General features: G+C 39.5%; 1 protein-coding gene across 14 annotated transcripts in view; it reads left to right on the top strand.

The window, feature by feature from the left end:
• The window catches only part of LOC116463573 (C-Jun-amino-terminal kinase-interacting protein 4), a 165472-nt gene that overhangs the window by 87372 nt on the left and 55733 nt on the right, over positions 1-22367 (top strand). For 7 of the 14 annotated variants that reach the window (XM_032146751.2, XM_032146748.2, XM_058434730.1 and 4 more), the window contains 3 exons: positions 5245-5286; positions 18096-18303; positions 19201-19300. In XM_032146751.2, coding sequence (XP_032002642.1) covers positions 5245-5286; positions 18096-18303; positions 19201-19300 — 350 coding nt within the window. The remainder of the gene's footprint in view (positions 1-5244; positions 5287-18095; positions 18304-19200; positions 19301-22367) is intronic. The other 7 variants (XM_032146753.2, XM_058434731.1, XM_032146752.2 and 4 more) reach the window with 1 other exon arrangement.

Genomic DNA, 22367 nt, shown 5'->3' with positions numbered 1-22367 from the left:
TGCCCTACCAGGTATTAAGATTTACTATAAAGCTTAATTATTAAGGTGGTATAGTATTGCTTCGTCTTCCCTTTCTCTTTCCTTTCTGCACAATTCAGTTCTAAAGCCACCACGCAGGGCAGAGGAAGGTAAGGCTTTCCATGGTGCTTAGGAGCAGGGGTGGGGTTGTTATCATCACCCAAGCAAGGTTATGAGGGTAATCCATAGGGGGTAGCCTGGTGTAGAGAGTCAGGGCCCCAGCAGCATTAAGGACATCCCTGCAGGACGGCAGCCAGGCTTGGGGGTACAAGACCCTAAACAGGATGATGAGAGCCTCCCCAAGGAGAGGTCCCAGGTGTAGAGTGTCAGAGCCTGAGCAGGTGAGGAAGGCAGCATCTGTGTGTGGTAGGGGGAGAGGGGGCTGGAGTGGAGAAGAAAGAAGATGCATGGGAAAAGAAGGGCATTAGTGGAGGGCTGTAGTAGCAGAGAAGAGAGACCGTAAGAGAGTTGAGCACTGAAAGTCAAGGCACAAAGGGAGTTTTAGAGTGGAAGAAGATGTCAGCAGGGTCAGCTGGTGTGGGGAAGTCAAGTAGAATGAGGACTGAATTTGTAAATTTATAGGTGTAGATTTGAGCAGTTTAAGTTGTAGGGCCAGTAACAGGAGTAACTGTAAATCATAAAAAGAAGAAATAACATGTATAGACTACTCAAAATGGTGATTGTGGTGGGAGGAGGGAAAAAGGATAACTTGAGGTGGAGATTGGCAGAGCAGAGGGAAAAGTATAGAATGGGAGAGACTGGGTTGTTGCTATGCTTACACGAAAGGTTCAATAGAGAGAAAATTGAAGACAAGGGAGTGAAGAAAGATAATTGATATATCAGAATCCTAGAAAAAGGGCAGAGGGGAAGGGATCACATATCCCAGCTGCAATTCAGATCTCCTTCGTTGCTGGGGCAGCTTCGTTTTTCCTAGTCTTTTGCTGTTACAAATAATACTGTGGTAAATAACCACCCAAGGCCTAGAAAGCGGCATGAAAATTATATGGCTGGCATAGAGCATGCACACACGTATGCATGTGTATACATATGTACTCCAAAAAAGTATTTTTTTCTTTGAAGAGCATCCTTGGTTGTTGATTATTAGTAGAATGTGACCTTTAGATCTGAGAAAAGCAATTTTAACTAACTAAACCAATTGGATAGACACCTACTTATGAAAATTTTAGAGAGTTCTCATAAAATCACATGACTTGTGATACTTTAGTAAGCTGCTGTGAGAAGCTCTTGTTAGCAGAGTTTGGTATGTAAAGCCAGTCAATGTGTGCTGCATTCTTCAGGGGATGTGCTTAGCATGCAGAACAGGAAATGTCTAAACAGAGCCAGCGTTCTTGTTGAGAGAATTTTCCATCCTCCTCCATTCGTGGTTAAGTTCTGAAATTGTTCCTATTTCTTTAGTTTCCACAAGCTTTAATCTCTATAGTAGTTGAATCATGTCTATTGTTATTTACAATTCCTATTATAAAATGCATATGTAATTTAAAAAGTTAAAGTTCGCAGTTTTAAATAACTTTTGTGAAGTAATTTTAGACTTACAGAAAAGTTGCAAAAATAGCGCAGAGTCCCATATACCCTTCACGCAGCATCCCCTGATGTTAGCTAACCATAATACAATCATCAAAGCTCTGAAATTAACTTTGGTACAATACTGTTAGGTAAACCTGTATTCGAGTTTTACCAGTTTTTCCACTAATAGCCTTTTTCCCTTCCAGAATCCAGCCCAGGATCCCATATTGCTTTTTAAAAAAAAAATTTTATTACAGACAGGGCCTCACTATGTTGCCCAGGTTGGTCTCAAGCTCCTGGCCTCAGGTAATCCTCCTGTCTCAGCCTGCCAAAGTGCAGGGATTATAGCTATGAGCCACCACACCTGGCTTCCACATTGCATTTGTACATTATGTCTCACCAGTCTTCCCAGTGTGTAACAGTTCCTCAGTCTTGTCTTGTCTTTCATGACCTTGAGACTTTTGAAGAGTACTGGTTAGTTGTTTTGTAGAATGTCTCTCCATTTGGGCTTCTGTGATTTCTCATTATTAGATTGAGGTTATGTATTTTTGGTGAGAATATAACAGAATCTAGTATCTTGGTGTGCATATACTTTGAGACTATGCAGATATCCTGTTTCTGCTCAAACTTTCATTCACTGATTTTAGCATCCACAATGGATTTTGCCTACAACAATTATTAGTAAAATATTGCTAATAGTTATTTTCTATTTTCTTCATTCTACATTTATTAATTGGAATTATTCTATCAGGGAGAGTTGTCTTCTTCCCTCCTTCCCTCCATTCCAGTTTGAATTCAAGGGATATATATATATATGTATATATGTAGATATATATGTATATACATATATATATTACTCTGTGGGCTATGCAAACCTATCATTTCTTTGGTTTCTCAAATTTTTCTAGCTTTGGACATTGTGAGCTCTTTCAGGTTGGCTCCTGTGCTCTTTTGACATAGCCCATCCTTTTTTGAATGCTTTCTTCCTTATTGGCACCCTAAGATGCTCTAAGCTGTTGTATTTTCCCTGCCCCACTCTTAAAAATTGGACTGCTTCTCAAAGGAGCTCTGGCACATTTTTTGGGAGAAGCGTATTTAGGAACCAAGATCTAGGCATTATTCATTCATTTATTTCTGATGTGGGTTTTTCCATTAGTTTATACCTCCTTTATAGAATTTTGTATTAGTGTGCATACTAGGGTAAAATAAAAGTAGAGTTTTAAGAAAAAAATGGATTATGTGTTGTAATATTTCATATTGTTTTTGTTTATGACAGTGGATAAGGAATTTGTTCTATAAACTCAATTTTTGCTTATAAGCTTTTTTCCTCACATATATCTTCACGTGATAACTTTAGGAACCACCCACAGGTGACTGTTAGGGTTTGGAAAGAAAAAAAGGGTAAAGATTTTATTGTGTTGTATGTTGACCAAGATGCCTATTATATATGTTGAGAATAGAAACTGGTAAAGATGTAAATAAGCAGCACTTTCAAAATGACGGTGTTTAAAGCTTGTATTTTAAATGTGACTTCATCTGAGATAATTGGCACATAGATATTTATTAATACTTATGTTTACTGTTTAAACAGACTTTTAGAATAGGAGCAGTTGTTTAACACATTTTCTACTGAAAAAAATTACCTTTTTCACTCAAAAAAATTTATTGATGCCCACTGTGTTAGGCACAATGCCATGTACTAGAAGTGTTGTTAAGGTGCTCAGAGGTCCAAATATTTCCTAAAAGAGGCCTTTATAATTTCTTTTAAAAAGTTATTTTACTACTCGGGAGGCTGAGGTGAGAAGACTGCTTGAAGCCAGGAATTCCAGGTTGCAGTGCACCGTAAGGGTGCCTGTGAATAGCCACGGCACTTCAGCCTGGGCAATATCGCAAGATCCTGTGTCTAAAAAATTATATTAATTCAGTTTCACAATTTTTAGTAATGCTGAAGAGTATAGAGTAGGAATGGGAAGTTTCTTCAACCCTAAATTTCGTTTTTTCCCCCTGTCATTGTAAATAGTTGATGTATCCTTGGCCTTTTTCTTTACAGGTACGCATAGATATAATGTCTTTTTAAGATAAGTGGGTTTATAAGTGTTTTCCTGCTGCTTGCTTTTTTTTTTAATTTAATGACATATTTGACAATATTTCTACTTTTATATAGAGAGAGCTACCCAAGTTTTTACCTAGTTTTTGATGAAGAGAATAATTAAAAATGATGAGAATCCAGAATCAAAGATCTTATAAATAAACATTAAGTGCTCTTACCACCAAAAAAATGTATGACATGCTAGATATGTTTATTGGCTTGACTGTGGTGATTGTTTCACAATGTGTATTAAAAAAATCACCTTAACTGTATACTGTATTTGTCAGTTATATCTCAATAAAGCTAGGGGAAAAAAAGAACACATCTATTAAAGAAGAGGCAGTCTGATTCCTACAAAATGAATCATGCCTTGCTAATCTGTGTATTTTTTATTTTTTATTTTTTTTGAGATGGAGTTTCGCTCTTGTTGCCCAGGCTGTAGTGCAATGGCGTGATCTCGGCTCACTGCAACCTCCACCTCCTGGGTTCAAGTGATTCTCCTGCCTTAGCCTCCAGAGCAGCTGGGATTACAGGAGCCCGCCACCATGCCCGGCTAGTTTTGTATTTTTAGTAGAGACAAGGTTTCTCCATGTTGGTCAGGCTGGTCTTGGACTCCTGACCTCAGGTGATCTATCTGCCTTAGCCTCCCAAAGTGCTGGGATTACAGGTGTGAGCCACTGCGGCTGGCCTAATCTGTGTATTTTTAAGGGCATAACTGAGAGCTAGCAGCCTTTCAAAAAGACTTTGATGAATTTCCAGGCCAAGAGTATTTAAAACTGTTGCTTTGTATTTAAGAGAAACACATCCGTCTCATAGAGGGAAAATGTATAGATAGAAATAAAGAATATGAATAAATAGATTTTTATGAAAAAGGATTTGGGACCGGGCACGTGGCTCATGCCTGTAATCCCAGCACTTTGGGAGGCCAAGGAAGATGGATCACTTGAGCCTAGGAGTTCAAGACTGGCCTGGGCAACAAGGTGATACCAAATCTCTACTAAAAATATAAAAATTTATCCAGGCATGGTGGGGTACACCTGTAGTCCCAGCTACTTGGGACGCTGAGGTGGGAGAATCACCGGAATCCTGCCAAGTTGAGGCTGCAACAAGCCGTGATCATGTCACTGCACTCCAGCCTGGGCGACAGGAGTGAGACCCTGTCTCAAAAACAAAAGAAAAAGGATTTGGATTTTGGCGATCCTTTGATCATTAGTGTTATCTATCAGAAATGATAGAAGGAGCTGTGATAAACATTTCTGAGTATGCTGCACTGGAATATTAGTATGTTAAATAGTCAAAGGGACTGGAGTAAACATCAGGAAGATTTCATAAAATGGTGTAAGTAGAAAAAAAAGGTTAAATAATGAGCTGCATGTTGATAAGTATAAGACACTGATCCAAGTGGTGGCTTCCGAACCATGATGTTACTTAAACTAGAGCGTTAAGGTCAGCTTAAGGCAAAACAAAACAAAGCTTCCAAACCCTCATTTTAAACACACTAGATAATAGATGAATCTTGTATCCTGGGAGATAGTACAAGCCAAAGTTACAGCTGTGTTAAAACCTAGTAAACACATAATTTTTTTCTCTTTTATAATCTTCCCTCTTCCTAGGTCAGCAATAGTCCTGAACCTCAGAAGGCTGTAGAACAGGAGGTGAGAATGGTGCTTCTTAACATTTTGCAAAAAGTATACTAAAGTGATTAACTGTTGATTACTTCCTCAACTGCTATTCTCAAGACATCAGATGCTCAGCTTGGAAGACTATTGTTGTAATTCACTGAAATATAAAAGAAAATTATTTCCACTATAGTGGTTGTCAGGGCTTTACTGCAATCTGTAATTTATTCCTTCCCCAAAGTAAGCATTTTTAAATAAAGGAAAGAAAATACAAGTAAATTCTGTGAAATTCAGCCTGTTTGCATTTATGCAGCTCTATGTAATGGTATACTTTCCAGAAATACCTTCTTCAGGGCATAATGTATGTAACTTGTATGTGTCCTGAATGTGGCCTAGTGTGTCATCTTACAGTGGACTGCTTCCTTAGTTTAATAGAGTTCTTCATCTCTGGTCAGGGCACCATCCAGCTTTATTCATCAAACATCTGTTAAGAGCCTACTATGGGCCAGGTACGGTGGCTCATGCCTGAAATCCCAGCACTCTGCCGAGGCAGGCGGGTCACTTGTTCAGGAGTAGGAGTTCAAGACCAGCATGGCCAATATGGTGAAACCTTGTCTCTACTAAAAATGCAAAAATCAGCCAGGTGTGGTGGCAGACACCTGTAATCCCAGGTACTTAGGAGGCTGAGGCAGGAGAATTGCTTGAACCTGGGAGGTGGAGGTTGCAGCGAGCTAAGATGGTGCCACTGCCCTCCAGCCTGGGCAACACAGCGAGACTCCATCTCAAAAAAAAAAAAAAAAAAAAAAAGCCTGCTACGTGTCAGGCTTGATATGCTGGGCACTGGGGATAACAGGATATCTGTGACTTTCTCCTACGTGCTAGGTCAGGGGTTGACCGGGGTCCATGGAAGCCCTCTAGCATCAACAGTGAAACAGTATCCTCTTCCTTCAAAATATACTCAGGACATTCATACCTTTCCTTTAATAATTTGAATTCTCTTGAAGCTATCATTCTATTTACACTTAGATGGATTTTACCTAAATGTGAGTATCTAGAGTTAAGGTTTTTAGTGTTTCCTTTGGGTCACAGACTCTTAGGAATCAAATTATTTGAAACTCTCCAGAAGAATGCATGTACACACCATTTTGTAACTCTTTTATGCCACATAGCTGTAAATCAAAAGAGTTTTAAGAACCAATGCTTTAGAGACTTACTTTTACTTGGGGAGAAAGAAATGTAGGTATAAAAGCATAATTGTGTTAATAGTGAGGGATCCTATGTGGGGCTAGTTACTTGTTTGTAGTTTTGTCTTTATTTTCATTTGGCTTAAAACCCTCAAATCTAAGAGACAAACTTACATAGCAGAGTTGCTTGCCTTTATATGGCTTATTTCAGAAGTTAGGCTACTCAGGAAAACACTACATTGGCATGTAGTGTCTGTAAGTTGAACTGAATGGGATAATTCATTTTCTCTAGTTGTAAACATAGTTTATAGTCTGTTAGAAAATAGTTATGCTGCAATGCCAGGTAATCCATGATATATATATTCTATATAGCACTAAGCACATGGTGCATTTGGTAAATGGAACAACTGAAAATATTTTGAAGAGCTTATAGGCTTTTAACCTGATATCTAAAACCCATAAGAAAATGGCACAAAGACCAGATTGCTTTTACTGCAGTATCTCAAGTGAAACTGAAAGTAATGACATTTATTTTGTGTGTGTGGTAAAAAACACATAAAAATTACCATCTTATGACCTCTGATGTGGTCTCCACAGGAAGAAAAAAATGACCATTTTAACCATTTTTAAGTATGTAGTTCAATAGTGTAAGTATACAGTTCAGTAGTGTTATGTATATTCATATTATTGTAAAACAGCACCAGAGCTTTTTCATCTTGCAAATCTAAAACTCTACACTCATTGAATAATAACTTCCCTTCCAACTACTCTAGCCCCCGGAAACTACCATTTTACTTTCTGTTTCTATGAATTTGATGTCACATATTAAATACCACACATAAATAGAATCATGTAGTGTTTGTCTTTTTGAGACTGGCTTATTTCATTTAGTGTAATGTCCTCAAGGTTCATTCATGTTATAGCATGTGACAGAATTCCCTTCCTTTTTAAGGCTGAGTAATATTTATTTGATTGTTTGTGTACACCATGTTTTATTCATTTGTTAATGGACATTTGGGTTGGTTTCACCTTATGGCTGTTATGAATAATGCTTTTATGAATACATACCCAGAAGTGAGATTGCTGGATGATATGGTAGTTCTATTTTTAATGTTTTTAGGAACTTTCATACTGTTTTCCAGAGTGGTTGCATCATTTTACAATCCTACCAACAATGCACAAGTGTCTAATGTATTCACATCCTCTTTTTCTTGATAGTGGTCATCCTGATGGGGGCCAGGTGATGATATCTCATTGTGGTTTTGATTTGCGTTTCTCCAGTGGTTAGTGGTGTTGATCATCATTTTATATGCTTCTTGGCCATTTGTGTTACATTTGTTTTTTTTCAAAGCACAGTTTAAATATGCACAGACATGCCATTCTTTTATATGCACTTCCAAATCTTGTACTAGCTTTTTGTGAGCATTCTCTAGTGACATGTACACCTTTCCCTAAAGGCTCTAAAGAGGAAAATGGGGCTATAAAATAAATATGTTAGAAAGAGACTTGACGACTGTGTAAGTCTCCATGTTTGACACCACTCATGCCATTGAAAAAGATATCTTAATGATGTCAGACAATAGGGTTTGATAGGTTAGTGGTCATTTGCAGTCAAGGGTATTGGCCAAAACAGCACAACCTGGCAAGTGACCTGTAAAGTCTAATATAAAATAGGAATTTGCAGTCTCAAGAAGCCACAGATTGAATGTGAAATAACAGCATGCAACTCCCCTGGAACTTTATGTTGAATGATTCATAATAAACGCTTTTCAATTAGGACCTCGTAAGAATTTTCCCTTGTTTGCATACATAGTCACGTGTCGCTTAACAACAGAGATACGTTCTGAGAAATGTGTACTTAGGTGATTTCGTTGTAAGAACATCATAGAGTGAATTTACGCAAACCTAGACGATATAGCTTACGACACACCTAAACTATATGGTATGGCCTGTTGCTCTTAGGCTGCAACCTGTACAGCATGTACTGAATACTGTATGCAGTTGTAACACAGTGGTAACTATTTTGTGTACCTAAACATAGGAAAGATACAGTAAAAATACAATATGAAATATTTAAAATGGTTTACCTCTATAGGGCACTTAACATGGTTGGGAGTTTGCAGGACTGCAGATGCTCTTGGTGAGTCAGTGAGTGAGCAGTGAGTGAGCAGTGAGTGAATATGAAGGCCTAGAGCATTACTGGACATTATTGTAGACTTTATAAAATGCTGTCCACTTAAACTATACTACATTTGTTTAATGTTTTTCTTCAATAATTAACCTTAGCTTACTATAACTTATTTACTTTATAAAGTTTAAATTTTTTTACCTTTTTGACTTTTTTGTAATAATGTTTAGCTTAAAACACAAACACATTGTATAGCTCTATGAAAATATTTTCTTTATATCCTTATTCTATAAGCTTTTATCTATTAAAAAAATTTTTTTTTTTTTTGCTTTTTAAACTTTTTTGTGAAAAACCAAGACACACACATATTATTAGCCTTGGCCGACACAGGGTCAGGATCATCAATGTCAGTATCTTCCACCTCCACATCTTGTCCCACTGGAAAGTTTTCAGGAGCAATGACACACATGGAGCTATCACCTCCTACGATGACAGTGACTATTTCTAGAGTACTTCCCGAAGGACCTACCTGAGGCTGTTTTTAGTTAACTTTGTTATTATTTTTAAGTAGAAGGAGGAGTATACTTTAAAATAACAATGAAAATTGTAGTAAATACATAAACCAGTAACATAATTGTTTATCATTATTAAGTATTACGTACTGTGTAGAATTGTATGTACTATACTTTTATACACCTGGCAGTGCAGTAGTCTTGTTAACACACGAGTGCATTGCACTGGGGTCTCATGACAGTTGCAACATCACTGGGCAACAGGAATTTTTCAGCTTCGTTTTAATCTTATGGGACCACCACTATATATGCTGTATGCTGTCTATTATTGACCAAAACGTCATTATGCAGATGGGGCACATGATCGTATTATCTTATGAATGTACTGTTGACCAAAAGTAGTATATTTTAATTTTTAACAGGTTGATGTTTTTTTTTTTTTTGAGACAAGGTCTTGTTCTGTTGCCCAGGCTGGAGTGCAGTGGTATGATCTTGGCTCACTGCAACCTCTTCCCCCTTCTGGATTCAAGTGATTCTTGTGCCTCAGCTGCCCAGGTACCTGGGACTACAGGCATATGCCACTACACCCAGCTAATTTTTGTATTTTTAGTAGAGGGGAGTTTTCACCATGTTGGCCAGGCTGGTCTTGAACTCCAGACCTCAAGTGATCCACCTGTCTTGGCCTCCCAAAGGACTGTGATTACACACATGAGCCACTGTGCTTAGCCTCATTCTATCTTTAATTGGAGGCAGTTAGTGAGGTATAATGCAAGAATATTGTGCCCCTGGCCAAATGCTTTGTCCGATTTCTCATCTAAGTGCTTTTCTGCTAATCTTAGAAGCTTTATGTCACCACTGCCTGGGATACCAAGAAGAAAGACCTCTTTAAAAGATGGCTTCCTGGCCGGGCGCAGTGGCTCACATCTTTAAACCCAGCACTTTGGGAGGCTGAGGCAGGCGGATCACCTGAGGTCGGGAGTTCGAGACCAGCCTGACCAACATGGAGAAACCCCATCTCTACTAAAAATACAAAATTAGCTGGGCATGGTGGCACATGTCTGTAATCCCAGCTACTCGGGAGGCTGAGGCAGGAGAATCACTTGAACCCGGGAGGCAGAGGTTGCGGTGAGCCGAGATTGCGCCATTGCACTACAGCCTGGTGGGCAACAAGAGCAAAACTCTGTCTCAAAAAAAAAAAAAAGAAAGAAAAAGAAAAGGGCTCAACCCCTAAAATCAGAGCTTTTCCCTTCTCAGCTCTCATGCTGTATCTCTGGGATCTAGTTGTCAGAAATATAGCCCACACACTGGGCTATTTTAAAGAGTGTAAAATATTTTTATGTGGTAAGTATAAAAGGGAAGTAAGTTACATATAAGCAAATCTCATGTTATTTGGATAGCCTAGGATAAATTTAAAACATAATTTTCTTCTAAGTAGATCCTGATTAACCACTTCCTTGTAGCCTGAAACCTTGGGATTGCTGAGGTATCATGGTCCCTTTCCTGTTTTAGCTTCAGCTCTCTCTCGGTTATTTCTTTTTTTTTTTTCTTTTCACCCCATGATATCTAGACTGTCTCCTGTTATTTTATTTCATGCTCCCAGATCCACAAATGAATTTGGAAAGTAGGCCTTTGCCACACTTCATACGTTGTGAACTTTTAAATTACTAAATACAATTTTTTCTAAGGTGAAAATAACCTGCCTTTTGTGGGGAGTAGGGGACTGGAATAATAAGGAGGAGGAAGAAATAATTTCTCTATATTTAAGAGGTAAATGAGAATTCCAAAACTGACCTCAAATTATTTATTTTTGACATAGTTTCAAAGGCATATCACTTTCTTATATAGATGAACTCAGTATTCTCCAGGGCTTTCTGAATCCACCGTCTTAATGGGTTTTAAGTGCTTTCATCAACACTGTTTATCAGAGATACAGTGTTTATTTTGTATTTTTTAATGTGTGTTACCTTTGAAACTTTTAAACAATGAGAATTCATGTACATGATAACATGGGTGCAATCTGAGCTCACTGCAGCCTCCGCCTCCTGGGTTCAAGCGATTCTCATGCTTTAGCCTTCCTCGTAGCTGGGACTACAGGCGTGCACCACCGTGCTGGGCTAATTTTTGGCATTTTTAGTAGAGACAGTGTTTCACCAGGTTTCCCAGGCTGGTCTCAAACTCCTGGGCTCAAGTGATATGCCCACCTCAACCTCTCAAAGTGCTGGGATTACAGGCATGAGCCGACCATGTCCAGCCAAATACCACTTATTTTTTAATCGAGTATACATCAAAGCAAAGACAATGCAAATGGTGCTCAGAGGGACTTGTATTTGTTTTCACTATCAACCTCTTTGGCTCCAGAGGTATTAAATACTGTCATTTTTTTTTTTTTTTAATACTGTCAGTCTTTTTGACTTAACTCCAAACAAATGAATTTGCTGGAATTAGTAGGTTTCTATCAGATACTTTTATATTGGGTGCCAGTTACCAGTTCAAGAAAATAGCAATTTTTTTTTTTTTGAGACGGAGTCCCACCCTGTCACCAGGCTGGAGTGCAGTGGCACAATCTTGGCTCACTGCAACCTCCGTCGCCTGGGTTCAACGATTCTCCTGCCTCAGCCTCCCGAGTACCTGGGATTACAGGCAGGTGCCACCATGCCTGGCTAATTTTTGTATTTTTAGTAGAGACGGGGTTTCCCCATGTTGGCCAAGCTGGTCTGGAACTCCTGACCTCAACTAATCCACCCATCTCGGCCTCCCAAAGTGCTGGGATTACAGGTGTGAGCCACTGCACCTGGCCAATTTTTTTTTTTTTTTTTTTTTTGAGATGAAGTCTTGCTGTCGCCCAAGCTGGAGTGCAGTGGCGCAATCTTGCCTCACTGAAACCTCTGCCTCCCGGGTTCAAGCGATTCTCCTGCCTCAGCCTTTTTTATTTTATTGTGGTAAGAACATTTAATATGAGATCTACCCTCTAAAAATTTTAAGTGTACAATACATTATTGTTTTATGTGATGGGATCTTGCTGTGTTGCCCAGGCCATTCAAGCGATTATTTATTTATTTTTATTTTTTATTATTATTATACTATAAGTTCTAGGGTACATGTGCACAATGTGCAGGTTTGTTACATATGTATCCATGTGCCATGTTGGTGTGCTGCACCCATTAACTTGTCATTTAGCATTAGGTATATCTCCTAATGCTATCCCTCCCCACTCCCCTGACCCCACAACAGTCCCCGGAGTGTGATGTTCCCCTTCCTGTGTCCATGTGTTCTCATTGTTCAATTCCCACCTATGAGTGAGAACATGCGGTGTTTGGTTTTTTGTCCTTGCGATAGTTTGCTGAGAATGATGGTTTCCAGTTTCATCCATGTCCTTACAAAGGACATGAACTCATCATTTTTTATGGCTGCATAGTATTCCATGGTGTATATGTGCCACATTTTCTTAATCCAGTCTATCGTTGTTGGACATTTGGGTTGGTTCCAACTCTTTGCTATTGTGAATAGTGCCGCAATAAACATATGTGTGCATGTGTCTTTAGAGCAGCATGATTTATAATCCTTTGGGTATATACCCAGTAATGGGATGGCTGGGTCAGATGGTATCTCTAGTTCTAGATCCCTGAGGAATCGCCACACTGACTTCCACAATGGTTGACCTAGTTTACAGTCCCACCAACAGTGTAAAAGTGTTCCTATTTCTCCACATCCTCTCCAGCACCTGTTGTTTCCTGACATTTTAATGATGGCCATTCTAACTGGTGTGAGATGGTATCTCACTGTGGTTTTGATTTGCATTTCTCTGATGGTCAGTGATGATGAGCATTTCTTCATGTTTTTTTTGGCTGCATAAATGTCTTCTTTTGAGAAGTGCCTGTTCATATCCTTCACCCACTTTTTGATGGGGTTGTTTTTTTCTTGTAAATTTGTTTGAGTTCATTGTAGATTCTGGATATTAGCCCTTTGTCAGATGAGTAGGTTGTGAAAATTTTCTCCCATTTTGTAGGTTGCCTGTTCACTCTGATGGTAGTTTCTTTTGCTGTGCAGAAGCTCTTTAGTTTAATTAGATCCCATTTGTCAATTTTGGCTTTTGTTGCCATTGCTTTTGGTGTTTTAGACATGAAGTCCTTGCCCATGCCTATGTCCTGAATGGTATTGCCTAGGTTTTCTTCTTGGCTTTTTATGGTTTTAGGTCTAACATGTAAGTCTTTAATCCATCTTGAATTAATTTTTGTATAAGATGTAAAGAAGGGATCTAGTTTCAGCTTTCTACATATGGCTATCCAGTTTTCCCAGCACCATTTTATTAAATAGGAAATCTTTTCCCCATTGCTTATTTTTGTCAGGTTTGTCAAAGATCAGATGGTTGTAGATATGTGGTATTATTTCTGAGGGCTCTGTTCTGTTCCATTGATCTACATCTCTGTTTTGGTACCAGTACCATGCTGTTTTAATTACTGTAGCCTTGTAGTATAGTTTGAAGTCAGGTAGCGTGATGCCTCCAGCTTTGTTCTTTTGGCTTAGGATTGACTTGGTGATGTGGGCTCTTTTTTGGTTCCATATGAACTTTAAAGTAGTTTTTTCCAATTCTGTGAAGAAAGTCATTGGTAGCACTGGGCGCGGTGGCTCACGCCTGTAATCCCAGCATTTTGGGAGGCTGAGGTGGGCGGATCACGAGGTCAGGAGATCAAGACCATCCTGGCTAACACGGTGAAACCCCGTCTCTACTAAAAATACAGAAAATTAGCCGGGTGTGCCGTGGCAGGTGCCTGTAGTCCCAGCTACTCGGGAGGCTGAGGCAAGAGAATGGCGTGAACCCGGGAGGCGGAGCTTGCAGTGAGCCGAGATAGCGCCACTGCACTCCAGCCTGGGTGACAGAGTGAGACTCCGTCTCAAAAAAAAAAAAAAAAAAGTCATTGGTAGCTTGATGGGGATGGCATTGAATCTATAAATTACCTTGGGCAGTATGGCCATTTTCACAATATTGATTCTTCCTACCCATGAGCATGGAATGTTCTTCCATTTGTTTGTATCCTCTTTTATTTCATTGAGCAGTGGTTTGTAGTTCTCCTTGAAGAGGTCCTTCACGTCCCTTGTAAGTTGGATTCCTAGGTATTTTATTCTCTTTGAAGCGATTGTGAATGGGAGTTCACTCATGATTTGGCTCTCTGTTTGTCTGTTATTAGTGTATAAGAATGCTTGTGATTTTTGTACATTGATTTTGTATCCTGAGACTTTGCTGAAGTTGCTAATCAGCTTAAGGAGATTTTGGGCTGAGACAGTGGGGTTTTCTAGATATACAATCATGTCATCTGCAAACAGGAACAATTTGATTGACTTCCTCTTTTCCTAATTGAATACCCTTTATTTCCTTCTCCTGCCTGATTGCCCTGGCCAGAACTTCCAACACTATGTTGAATAGGAGTGGTGAGAGAGGGCATCCCTGTCTTGTTCCAGTTTTCAAAGGGAATGCTTCCAGTTTTTGCCCATTCAGTATGATATTGGCTGTGGGTTTGTCATAGATAGCTCTTATTATTTTGAGATACGTCCCATCAATACCTAATTTATTCAAGCGATTCTTGTGCCTCAGCCTCCGAAGTAGCTGGGATTACAGGCATACATGAAGTATTGTACTCTTTTTTTTTTTTTTTTTTTTTTTTTGTGACAGAGTCTTGCTCTTGTTGCCCAGACTGGAGTGCAATGGTGCGATCTCGGCTCACTGCAACCTTTGCCTCCTGGGTTCAAGTGATTCTCCTGCCTCAGCCTCGCTAATAGCTGGGATTACAGACGTGTGCCACCACTCCCGGCTGATTTAGAGACGGAGTTTCTCCATGTTGGCCAGGCTGGTCTCGAACTCTTGACCTCAGGTGATCTGCCTGCCTTGGCCTCCCAAAGTGCTGAATTACAGGCATGAGCCACCACACTTGGCCGAAGTATTGTACTCTTAACATGGATATACTATTTTATTTTTATATGTTGTGTAAAATATATTGTACAATATATTATAATTAATATGTACAATATACTGTAATTAATAGTGATACAATATTGCAACTGCCATTAAAATGATGTTGACATCAGTGTGTAATTTTATCACTAATGCTTTTCCTTTTTTGGAGAGAGTCTTGCCCTGTCCCCCAGGCTGGAGTGCGGTGGTGTGATCTCAGCTCACTGCAACCTCTGCCTCCCGGGTGGCTGGAATTACAGGCACCTGCCACCACGCCTAATTTTTGTATTTTTAGTAGATATAGGTTTCACCATGTTGGCCAGGCTGGTCTCAAACTCCTGACCTTAGGTGATCTGCCTGCCTGGGCCTCCCAAAATGTTGGGATTTCAGGTGTGAGCCACCGAGCCTGGCTGCTAATGCCTTTCATATTTTATTTTCAAATTTTCCATTTAGAAAAATCGGCCGGGCGCAATGGCTCACGCCTGTAATCCCGGCACTTTGAGAGGCTGAGGCCGGCAGATCGCTTGAGTCCAGGCATTTGAGACCAGCCTGGGCAGCGTGGCAAAACCCCGTCTGTACCAAAAATACAAAAAATTAGTGGGGCATGGTGACACACGCCTGTAATCGTAGGTACTCAGGGGACTGAGGCACGAGAATTGCTTGAGCCTGGGAGGTGGAGGTTGCAGTGAGCTGAGATTATGCCACTGCACTCCAGCCTGGGTGACAGAATGAGACTCTGTATTAGAAAAAAAAAAGAAGAATCTCATGTATGCCTGGAAAAATACGATTTACTTAAGTATTTCCCAATTATTTGCAGAGGAGCTAGAGAGATTATTTATTGATAATCAGTGACTCTTTATTGCCTTTTAAAAAAGTTATAACTTTGGGCAAGTTTCTTAACCCATTTTTAAAGTACTTTAGAATAAATTACTCAATTAAAATTTCTTTTAAATTACTTTTATTTGTAGGTTGAACTTTCTGATGTTAGCCAAGGTGGATCTAAAGCTACCCCTTCAGCATCAATAGCTAAATCGATGTGGCAATAATTCCTGCTGATACTCCCTTAAGGGAATTATACATAGTGTATATAATTTACAATTAAAATATTATTATAAAAATATATAATTATGTATTTATAATTATACTAATAGTTACTGTTATAATAGTTATAAATTATAAAAATATATAATTATGTATTTATAATTATACAAATAGTTACTATTATAATAGTTAATATTTTAAATTCTTAGTATGTGTGAAACACATTGCTGAGCCATAATGTAGAATAACTTAGTAAGAATCTTAAGAAGTAGATACTGTTATCTATATTTTACAGATGATAAAACAAAGGTTTAGAAAGAATACATTACTTACCCAAGGTCATAAATTTAGTGAATGATAAATTCACTTAATTTACCCTAACCCTTATTTTTCATTATTATTATTGTTATTATTATCATTATTATTATTATTTTGAGATGGAGTTTCACTCTTGTTGCCCAGACTGGATGCGATCTCGGCTTACCGCAACCTCTGCCTCCCGGGTTCAAGGATTTCTCCTGCCTCAGCCTCCCGAGTAGCTGGAATTGCAGGCATGCGCCACCATGCTCGGGTAATTTTTTGTATTTTTAGTAAAGACAGGGTTTCTCCATGTTGGTCAGGCTGGTCTCGAACTCCCGACCTCCGGTGATCCGCCTGCCTCAGCCTCCCAAAGTGTTGGGATTACAGGCGTGAGCCACTGCACCCGGCCTGTTATTATTATTATTATTATTAGTGGTGGTGGTGGTGGCCGTAAACTTTTTGTCAGTTTCTCTTTTCTTAAAACCTGGGTGCTCCAAAAGAACTGCTTCATTCTTGATAGCCACTGGACAATTGTTTATAATTATTTTGGAGCTGCAAACCCCTTTGAATATCTGATAAAAGCTATAATTCTTTTCCCAGAGAAATACATTGTACACAAATTTTTGCATACAGTTTCAATTTGCATATACCTCTTGAAACCTATCTGTAGATCCTATAATAGTAATCAAATTTCAATGAGTACGTAACTCACCTGGATTGCTTGTTAAAATATAGATGACCTATTCTCACTGCCCAAAGTTTGGTGCATTAAGTCTAGAGTTGGACTTAGACTCTGTCTACTCCTCCCTACTCCCTACTCATTTCTCTTTTTTCAAAGAGACAGGGTCTTGTTGGGCTCAAGGGATCCTCCTTCCTCAGCTGGAATTACAGGCATGTGCGTGGCTGGAATCTGCCCCCTCCCCCTGCTTTTTTTTTTTTTTTTTGAGATGGAGTCTAGTTCTTTTGCTGAGGTGGGAGTTCAATGGCGCGATCTCAGCTCATTGCAACCTCCACCTCCCAGGTTCAAACGATTCTCCTGCCTCAGCCTCCCAAGTAGCTGGGATTATAGGCGCCTGCCACCACGCCTGGCTACTTTTTGTATTTTTAGTAGAAACAGGGTTTCACCATGTTGGCCAGGCTGGTCTCAAACTCCTGACCTCGTGATCCGCCTGCCTCGGCCTCCCAAAGTGTTGGGATTACAGGTGTGAGCCACGGAGTTTTAACAAGCCCTTTAAGCACTTCAAATGATTTAGATGCAGGATATTTTAATACCACACTTTACAAAGATACCCTGAGGTTAAGAATTTGGTTATTCTACTTCTGTTTTAGAGCAGCTATTACAGAGTATGTGTTCTAAATGTTCTAAAGTAGGTCGTTATTACCAAGTGATTGTACAATATTGCAATTGCCATTAAGAATGATGTTGACATTAATGTATAGTTTTATTGCTAATAATTCTTTTATTTTCAAATTTTCTGTTTAGAAAAATCTCATCTGAAAAAATACAATTTACTTAAATATTTCCCGATTATTTGCAGAGGGTCTAAAGAGAGTACTTACCGGTAATCAGTGGCTCTTTATTGCCTTTATTTTGGAAAAAAAAATAGAACTTTCTTTGGTAGATTTATTTCTCAACCCATTTAATGTGGTTTAGAGTAAATTCGTCATTTAAAATTCGTCATTTGAGTAAATTCGTCATTTAAAATTTTTTTTTTAATTATTTGTATTTGTAGGATGAGCTTTCTGATGTTAGCCAAGGCGGATCCAAAGCTACCACTCCAGCATCAACAGCTAATTCAGATGTGGCAACAATTCCTACTGATACTCCCTTAAAGGAAGAAAATGAAGGATTCGTGAAGGTTACAGATGCACCAAATAAGTCAGAGATAAGCAAACACATTGAAGTACAGGTAGCCCAGGAAACTAGAAATGTATCTACTGGTGAGTGACCCTAGTTCTTTACTTACTAGGAAAGTATTCAGTAAACCTGGATAATGTGGGTATGAGAAAATATATCTTTGTGGGTGTTGCCTGCTTTGTATTTATAAAATAGGCAGATATAGTTGGCCCTCTACATCTGTGGTTCTGCATCTGTAGATTGAAAATATTTGAAAAAAATGATAGCTGTGCCTGTACTAAACATGTACATACTTTTTTCTTATTATCCCCTAAACAGTATAGTATGACAATTATTTACATAGCATTTACATTGTATTAGGTATTATAAGTAATCCATAGATGATTTAAAGTATATGGGAGGATATTGATAAGTTATATGCAAATACAATGCCATTTTATATAAGGGACCTGAGCATCTATGGATTTTGGTATTGTGGTGGGTTCTGGAACCAATCCCCCATGGATACTGAGATAAGATTGCACTTAATTGTATTCAATTGTAAATAAGCTTAAAAGAGGTAATGTTTAAATAGTCTTGGAGAGAAACTATTGGGGCCAGGAGTTGGGGGCCAGGAGGTCACAGAGCCTAAAAGACAGGAGGACAGTTCTTTTCTGCCCCCTATCTTAGTTTAGTCTTTGTCTTTAGTTTCTTTAAATTCCATCTTTTAAATAAGAATGAAGGCAGGGCCTTGGATACATTGTACTGTGTGTTCCACGAAACACAAAGGAAAACTTTCTTTGGTTGCTTATTAGTTTTTGATATGATCTGTTAAATGAATATATGATATATTGTATAATGCTGTATTTCCTAAAACCCAGTCTTGTAAATTTTTTTAAAATGTTCAAATGATACCTTTACAACCATAAAAACAACAAAATTTTTATATTGGGGTACTATGTAATATATGTGTTGTTTATTTCATCATGTCCTTTTTTAAGGCTCTGCTGAAAATGAAGAAAAGTCAGAAGTTCAAGCAATCATCGAATCTACTCCTGAGCTGGATATGGACAAAGATCTCAGTGGATATAAAGGTTCAAGGTAACATAAATGTCAGATGAAGACATATTCTGCACCCCCCCACCCCCAACTCCCATAAACACTGTGCTCCAGTCTCTGGACAAAATGGATTCAGATGTTTTTTTGAAGAAATGTTAGTATTATATTCTAATTCCTATTCTTGAAACTGGACACTGTACATGGCTTAAATTTTTTGTTAAATGTTATCTTTGCAGGATCATGAATTAGGTGTATGAGCAGGAAGGATGGTGTCTTAGTCTATTTTGTACTGCTATAGCAAAATACCAGAGTGGGTAATTTATATATTTATTTATTTGTTTGTTTGTTTATTTATTTGTTTATTTTTTTGAGACGGAGTTTCACTCTTGTTGCCCAGGCTGGAGTGCAATGGTGCGATCTCGGCTCACCGCAACCTCCGCCTCCGAGGTTCAAGCAATTCTCCTGCCTCAGCCTCCCTAGTTGCTGGGATTACAGGCATGTGCCACCATGCCTGGCTTATTTTATATTTTTAGTAGAGACGGGGTTTCTCCATGTTGGTCAGGCTGGTCTCGAACTCCCAACCTCAGGTGATCCACCCGCCTCAGCCTCCCAAAGTCCTGGGATTACAGTCGTGAACCACTGTGCCCAGCCTTGTTTATTTTTTTTGAGACGGAGTCTCGCTCTGTAGCCCAGGCTGGAGTGCAGTGGTGCAATCTCAGCTCACTGCAACCTGTGCCTCCCAGGTTCAAGTGATTCTCCTGCCTCAGCCTCCCGAGTAGCTGGGATTACAGGCACCCACCACCACGCCTAGCCAATTTTTTTTTTGTATTTTTAGTAGAGATGGGGTTTTGCCATGTTGGCCAGGCTGGTCTCAAACTCCTGAGGTGATCAGCCTGCCTCGGCCTGCCAAAGTGCTGAGATTACAGGCATGAGCCACTGCACCTGGCCAATTTATAAAGAACAGGAATTAATTTTCTCACAGTTCTGGAGGCTAGGAAGGCCAAGATCAAGGTGCTGGCAGGGTCAGGTGTCTGGTGAGGGCTGCTCTTTGCTTTCAAGTTGGTGCCTTGTTGCTGCATCCTCTGGAGGGGAGGAACTCTGTGTCCTCACATAGAAGAAGGACAAGTGAGCCCTGAACACTGGATAAAGCCTCATTATTCTATAAGGACCCCAATCCTATTTATAAGGGAGAAGCCCTTATGGCCTAATCACCTCTCGAAGGCCCCATCTTAATACTATCACATTGGCAACAGCTGAATTTTATGGGGGAGACATTCAATCTATAGCAGATAGGGGAAAAAAGACAGCCAAGACATATCCCATACTTTCTGTAACTTGGGGAAACCAAGAAGCGGGAGTGAAGGAAGTCACAGAGTGGACATGGCAGGGCTGGCAGCGGTGCTACTTCGAGGGCATGAAACAGACCTTTGCCTATGGCGCATGCTTATTTTAGGGCCAGTAGCCGGGGACTCCAGCCTGCCAGACACTGCAGTCCAGCCCGCTCCTGACTGGGGCTTGTTACTCACAGTATTGCATTGTCCCAGACACTAACTTGGGGCCAGGGCCCCTCCCCCTAGCACTTACCTGGAGTTTGTGCATGTTTCCTGCTGGGTGGGTTCAGAAGGTGATTTCTTTTTTATGTGTACATACGCTAAATAAATGTAATTTAAAAAACAAAACAAAAAAGTTTGAACAAACTTTTCTACCTTCCCCCAGATCAGGAAGAGAGAATGTACTTCCATCTTGAGAACTGTAATCTCATTATTGGAAGAAATTAGTCTCATTTTAGTATCATTTTACATGGGAAGGCTGTTTAGTGGTAGGAAGAAAATGGTTAGATCTCATCTTTTTTTTTTTTTGAGATGCAGTCTCGCTCTGTCGCCTAGGCTGGATGCAGTGGCGCTATCTCAGCTCACTGCAACCTTCACCCCACCCCCACCCCCACCCCCTCCCCTGGGTTCAAGCGATTCTCCCACCTCAGCCTCCCAAGTGGCTGGGACTACAGGCGCACAGTGGGCTACTTTTTGTATTTTTAGTAGAGACGGGGTTTTACTATGTTGGCCTGGCTGGTCTTGAACTCCTGAGCACCAGTGATCCGCCTGCCTCAGCCTCCCAAAGTGCTGGGAGATCAGATATCATCTTAATCAGGATTATCGAAAATACACTGATGCTCAAGAATGTCAGACAGGAGCTACTGCCTTTCTTTTCATTTCTTCCATAAAGTTTATCCTTTAATTAATTAATGACTATAAAAATACAAGCCATTTATTGATCTCTGTTAAGCATTGTGCAGTCAGTACGCTGTAGCGGTTAAAAGCGTATACCCTAGAGTAAGACTGCATGGGTTCAAATCCTGTCTTGGATTTGAATCTTAGGTATGTTTTCTCATCTATAAAACAGCGTTGTGTCAATACCTCAGATGGTTGTGAGGATTAAATGAATCAATATATGATAAATCATTGCAAAATGCCCCATTCAATAAATGTTAAATAATATTGTTTTCATCATGGTTTTATATAATTTGATCCTAATTACAACCTTATGAGGTAGATCTTTTTATCCTTATTTTATAAATAAAGAGACTTAGAACTTGTTCAAGTAGCTTGTCCCAGATTACCAAGCTAGCAAGAGGTGGACCTGGGATTCAAATCCAGAACCCCCTGTCTCTCTCTTCCTCTCAGACAGGTTCTCATTCTGTCGCCACTCTTGTTTCCTCGGTCCTACATCACCCTGCTTCTTGATTTATGCCTTTGTTTTGACAGAGCATATCCTTACTAGCTTTCTGGGTAAAGGGTGCACAACTCTATCACTTCTTAGCTCTCTCTTACGCTGTTTATCTTCAGGTATCTAAAATAACATGCTCCTCCTGCCCCTCCTTCATCCCTCCCTTTTTCAGCTGAGATTCTGTGAGAAAATGCAGTCCTAATGCCCTAAGGCATCTCTTGTATATAATGAATTAGCTATGCTCCTGTGCGTCTAGAATAGGACTCTAGGTGTGTACTTACCTTGGGAGAACGGAGAAAATACTCACTTAAATCCTTTTCTGTATTTTGTAGATCAAATAAGGAACCCTGGTTGAAAAAGGCTGTGATGCTAGCTGTTGGCTTTC

Source organism: Hylobates moloch, unplaced genomic scaffold, assembly GCF_009828535.3.
Source record: "Hylobates moloch isolate HMO894 unplaced genomic scaffold, HMol_V3 SCAFFOLD_42, whole genome shotgun sequence".
Taxonomy (NCBI): Eukaryota; Metazoa; Chordata; class Mammalia; order Primates; family Hylobatidae; genus Hylobates; species Hylobates moloch.
Note: the sequence above shows the minus strand (reverse complement) of the source record. Positions and strands in the feature narration are given on the sequence as shown.